This window comes from Nicotiana attenuata, chromosome 11 (genome assembly GCF_001879085.1).
Source record: "Nicotiana attenuata strain UT chromosome 11, NIATTr2, whole genome shotgun sequence".
In the NCBI taxonomy this organism is placed as follows: domain Eukaryota; kingdom Viridiplantae; phylum Streptophyta; class Magnoliopsida; order Solanales; family Solanaceae; genus Nicotiana; species Nicotiana attenuata.
This window is the reverse complement of record NC_031999.1, coordinates 16,818,593-16,824,495: the sequence shown is the minus strand read 5'-3', so window position 1 is coordinate 16,824,495 and position 5,903 is coordinate 16,818,593. Positions and strand designations below refer to the sequence as shown.

Genomic DNA, 5,903 nt, shown 5'->3' with positions numbered 1-5,903 from the left:
ATTTCCTTTTTTTTTTTTTTTGGGGTTACTAGCGGGAGTGCGATGATTGGGTTATCTAGTCATCCAAGTGGGGGGCTTGGACTTCTTCATTTTTTTATTTTTTTTTCTAAGTTATGTTTGATATAGCATAATATTTTTATTTAAAAGCTAATTGGAGAGTGCTTTTGATGATATTTTTAAGTACTAGTAAGAACTAACATTGTCTAGATATTAGTTAGAGCAAGTAATATGAACTAAGTGACAAGACAAATATAGAAAAATTACTTTCCGCCCCATAGGTTAAAAAAAAGTTATTTTCCTCCTGATCAGGATGACAGAAAATATATAGATTTCCTCATGCATACTAAAACACACCAATTGGATTGCGGAGGGAGGGAGGGAGGGAGGTGGAGGAGTGGGGTTTTTTGATTAAAGGTAGATAAGAGAGTGTGGCAGACAACCAGAAAACATAAGAAGGCGAATAACAGTTGATATAATATTAATGTCTTAACTATAAGGACCCTCCAATTTGAGAATAATAATCTCAAGACTTTTCTCGCAACTATATTTATATCTCCCCAACTCTTCATTTCCCCTACAATATTTTTGTTACATAAGCGAGCTCTGCAACTTGAATTGTCTGCGATCGATCTCTGATCCAATGGGTGGGTTTGCGATATCAGAGAAAATGCAACTGCATTTGGCCATGTTGGCCTTGCAGTTTGGTTATGCTGGTTTCCATGTCGTCTCCAGAGCTGCACTTAACATGGGCATCAGCAAAATTGTTTTCCCCGTTTACAGGAACATTCTTGCTTTGCTTCTCCTTCTTCCCTTTGCCTATTTTCTTGAAAAGTAAGTAAGCAGTAGTTAATCTCCTTCAAGAAAATTGTGTATACTGACTAGGCCTGATGTAATAACTCATGTTCTATTTCTGTTAATTCATCAGGAAAGAGAGGCCACCTCTTACTTGGTCCTACACGCTTCAGTTTTTCCTGCTAGCAGTTATTGGGTATGGTATATATATATGAATTGCACGATTTAGGCTAAAACAAAAAAAGAGAAGAAAATAATTGGCATTTTTTCTGTACTGTGTTTTTCCTTTAACAGAATTACTGCAAACCAAGGATTCTACTTGTTGGGCTTGGATCACACTTCCCCTACTTTTGCTTCTGCCATACAAAATTCTGTCCCTGCTATCACATTTCTCATGGCTGTAATACTCAGGTAACTTCTTATCGGCGTGTTTGTGGTTTCAAATTAGGATAACATGCAGTATAATTCTTCCGCTTCGAACATAGATTTGTGAATTATCGTGCATGAAGCACACAGCTTACATAATTAACCAAGTGCATATTTTTTTTTTTTTTTTACTGATAGTGCAAAATAAATATTTGTGGTTAATTTTAAGAATTTTTTTATATAGTAAGGTTAATTTTAGTCCTCATCATTCGCACGTGGATAGAGCGTAATGAATATTGAGGATTCATTTAGTCAACCTCAACTAATACATTAATTAATGAATATTCCTCATCTTTTTTGTTTGAATTTTAGGATAGAAACAGTGAGATTTAACAGGAAAGATGGAATAGCAAAGGTGTGCGGAACATTGTTGTGTGTGGCTGGAGCATCAGTAATTACACTATACAAAGGACCAACAATTTACAGCCCAATTCCACCATTACAAAGGACCTCCACACCTGTATTGTTATTAGGAGATGCTAAAGGAAAGAACTGGACATTGGGCTGTATTTTCTTAATAGGGCACTGCTTGTCGTGGGCAGCGTGGCTAGTGTTGCAGGCACCAATTCTTAAAAAGTACCCTGCTAGACTATCAGTTACATCTTACCAGTGTTTCTTTGGAGTTATACAGTTCCTTATTATTGCTGCTTTTTGTGAGAGAGACCCTCAGGCCTGGCTTGTTCACTCTGCTGCTGAGCTCTTCAGCGTCTTCTATGCTGTAAGCAGAATTTGAAATTTATAGATAATAGCTTCGTTCCTAAATAATGATATCATGTGAAAGATAGCTAATTATAATTGTTACAAAAATTGAGGATAGTAACTCTGAAAAATAAGATATAATACGTCGATGATACAGTTTTTTTAACCTGTCACATTTTATAAGTTAAATTTGTTTCTTTTTTTTTTCTTTTCAAGAGTAATCCAGTCAGTTAAAATAGTAATCAGCAAGGAAAGTCAGAAAATACAGAATATTCTTTGCGGACTAAAAAAAAGTTATTATACTTATTTGGTTAGTTAATATTTTTTATTTGATTATGCTTTTATTAAAATAACTCTTACAAAATTTTAATATTAAAATTATAAATTTATAATGTGATTTATGTAGTGTCTAAATATATATTTTCTGATCAAATAATTAAGAAACTGTTGTTTGAATTCGTATAATAAGTATAAAAAAATTGAATCGTGCACTTTAAACTGTGACATTCATTTTTTAACAGAGAAAGTATATAGCGTATACCTTAATAGGCCCACTAGAAGGTTACAGACCATATAATAAAAAATAAAAAATAAAAAATAAAAAAAGAAAGAAAAGAAAATGGAGGAGAGATTTTAGTTAAAGGCTGTCTCTGCGACAATAATAACGTGTGCAAACTGCAAAGAAACAGCAAAGCAGTGTACCTGCATAAAGTATTTCAGTTGAAATTTCATGTGACACGTGAGGTTATTAGTCAACGTTAACCTTTCTAGATCTATTGTTTTTTAGTATTTGTTCAATCCCCCCTCTAATACTTCCTTTAATACCGATTTATGTAAGCTTATTTTCTATTTCGCCCTTTTCAAAAAAAATAATAATTTCCTTTCTAAATATGAAAATAATCATACTTAAATATTCAATTATATCTTCAATGAGTTGCTTTTATAGCCACACAAATACTCTCTCATGCTTACACTACAAGTTTCGAAAGAATTATAACCACACAAGTGTTATGACTTGTTTAGAACCATAAGTTCTAAAAGTCTTCATTTCTTTTTTAAAACCTGTATCCAGTAGGTCCACGTAAATTAGAATAAAAACAGAAATTATTGTACAACGCGACAGAAAATACATAATAGGGTGGCTTTATGGTTAGAAGTTACAGAAAATGAAATGACATTAATTAGTCATTCCTTATTATTTCTTTTTGGAGAAAATGAGGATGAAATTAATTGCAGAGAAATGACAAATGCAGGGAGTGGTGGCATCCGGGATAGCATTTGCTGTACAGATATGGTGTATTGACAGAGGGGGCCCAGTCTTCGTTGCTGTCTACCAACCTGTTCAGACTCTTGTTGTTGCCATTATGGCTTCCGTTGCTCTTGGCGAGGAGTTTTACTTGGGAGGGTACCTATTTCTCTTTCTCGATCTCTTATTTAACGCACTACTCTCCACTTGAATTATTTATAGTTAAATTATTTTACACTGAGTTAAATTCTCAAAAAGAATTTGTACATATTAATTTAAAGTTCTGGATTCGGCTCTAGACCCAAATGCTTTCCACCTAATCCCCGTAAAAACAAACAAGCAGTTTTTTCTTAATCGACAAGGCTAATTAATTCTTTCCTCAATCATGCAACTCCGAGCTGACCCTACAATTAATGCACATTCCTTAATTTACCTCCATGACAAATGTTTGGAATATATATGGGTCATGCATGTTGTTGATACAAATTAACACCTTTCTTTGATTATCACATGTTATCACGATTCGCCAATTAAGTACTCCCCAAAAAAGTAATAACTGTGAGTCGAGCTCCAGCATATTCCTCCATCCACTACTACGGCATTGTCATGGCACGAGCAAGACAATTGGCTAAATTCCGTAAAACTATTTCACTAATAGCTTCTTTTTCCACATCACTTGTGATTGTGCAGGGTCATTGGAGCAGTGTTGATCATAGCAGGATTGTACTTCGTGCTATGGGGCAAAAATGAAGAATCCAAGTTTGCCAAAGCAGCAGCTGTGATCCAGTCCCCAGCAGAACATGTTAACAACACTAGTACTAGGACAGCCAGCCACATCAAGTCCTCTTTGGCTCAGCCACTGCTTGCTCACTCAACTGATCAAACTGCAGCTTGACCAGCAAAAACCTACTAGTAACTCTAAACGACAAGAGTTTTCTGGATACCAGAAAAAGAAAAGTTTTCAGGAAAAAAGCAAAAAAGGCTTTTGGTGTGTTTATCAAAGTTCTTTTTCTTTTCCATTTAGGTCCTTGTCTTTTTTTTTTTTCGCCTTCCATTTTAGTAGCTTTACTTTCACTTGGGAAGAGTGGCTTAAAGCCAGGGATGAGAGGATGGTGGAGGGAGAGAAAAAAGAGAGAAGAAAAACAGGGTGTGATGATTGCTGTAATATTTTTGATGTGGGGTCTCTGCATGCAAATCCCAAAGTTGGTTTTCTTATTTCAATGTCATAGATGAAATGAAATAGAATACACTTCCTCTTGTCCATTTTAATTGATTTTTGAATATTTTCATATATATTAAGTGGGTGTTTGAACATAAGAATTGTAAAATTTCAACAAAAAAAAGAGTGAAAATCTTTTTCAAGTGAAAATGGTATTTGAAAATTAGAGTTGTGTTTGGATATGAATATAATTTTTGGCCGTTTTTGAAATTTTGTGATTGTTTGAGTGAAAATTTTGAAAAATAACTATTTGGAGTTTTTCAAAATTTTCGAAAAATTTCTAAATTATTTCTTCAAGTGAAAATTAAAAGCTATACTTTTTTTTTGGTAACTAACTTTTTGTATTAATCACCAGTAACAACTGTACAAGAGTCGTAGCTAGCTACCTCAGCTAGCTATCATATTTAAAAGTGAATCTCAGATCTCTTCCTAGGAATCCCTTTAGAATCTATATCTATATACTATCTCACCTATTCTAGGAGGGGCTCGCACACAACATGCACATGCAATCTCCTTTACTGTTCTTTCCTATCCTACGCTTGCCTTCTCAAATATTCTCTTGTTTCTCTCAATCCATATACAATGTATTGCCTCTGTGTATAACATCTTGAAGAGTGGGGCTTCTCGTGATTTCCCCTTAGCTCTCCTGATCACTTTCTGCACATGTTGTTCCCAGTCCCCTGCTGTTATGTTTTAGCTATGTGTCCACTGCATTAGCTTGTTCATCACTGCCTTCATGAATTCACATTTCACATAGAGGTGATCTCTAGATTCCTCTGCTTGGTGGCATAGACTGCACTTGCTCTCTATCTCCATACCCCATCTAGTCAGCCTATCTGATATTAGTAGTCTATAATGCATTTGTAGCCAAAGTGTAAATCGAGCTTTTGGTCTTCCTGCATTTCCAAACATCATACATTTCCATGGAATCCTGGGTTGTTCTCCCATGAAATGTAGGTAGATTTGATTAATGACACTATTTTCTGTGCATATATGTATGGTTTCCAGCTCTAGGGTATTCTTTGCTTCCATGATTTTCCTCACAATCCAGCTTGCTTGTTTCGACACTGTTAAATGTTCCATCCGTTGTCCTTTTATATAGTTTGTATGTATCCACCTTATCCAAAGTTTATCTTTCTTTCTTACTAGATCCCAATACAATTTTATGATAGCTGCCTTGTTCCATAACCTTATATTTATCATATTCCATCCTCCACTACTTTTTGGAGTACAAAATCTGTCCCAAGAGACCAATGCTTTTCATGTTATTACATTGTTGCCTGTCCATAAGTAACTCCTGTAAAATCCTTCCACTGTTTTCATCGTCTTTGCTAGGAGTACAAACAATTGTGCCCAATAGGATTGAACCCCAAATAGCACACCTTTTACCAGTTGAGCTCTTCCTGCAAAGGACAGTTTTTTGGCTGTCCATGATGTAATTCTTGTCACTATTTTCCCAATGAGGGGTTGCCATTCTATAAGTGTCAACTTCTTTGTCACGATCCAAAAACCCTCCGAAGG

The 5,903-nt window shown here is 35.0% G+C and overlaps 1 protein-coding gene across 1 annotated transcript; it reads left to right on the top strand.

The window, feature by feature from the left end:
- Positions 399-4,432, top strand: LOC109234183 (protein WALLS ARE THIN 1-like). The gene is made up of 6 exons (XM_019400065.1): positions 399-831; positions 926-988; positions 1,087-1,203; positions 1,531-1,936; positions 3,171-3,322; positions 3,854-4,432. Exons 1-6 carry the CDS (start codon positions 641-643, stop codon positions 4,056-4,058), a joined length of 1,134 nt encoding a protein of 377 aa, XP_019255610.1. The 5' UTR covers positions 399-640; the 3' UTR covers positions 4,059-4,432.

Coding starts and splice junctions, on each gene's coding strand:
- LOC109234183 (XM_019400065.1), top strand. CDS start 641: ATGGGTGGGTTTGCGATATCAGAGAAAATGCAACTGCATTTGGCCATG. Junction 832..925: donor TTTGCCTATTTTCTTGAAAA/GTAAGTAAGCAG, acceptor TTAATTCATCAG/GAAAGAGAGGCCACCTCTTA. Junction 1,937..3,170: donor TCTTCAGCGTCTTCTATGCT/GTAAGCAGAATT, acceptor TGACAAATGCAG/GGAGTGGTGGCATCCGGGAT.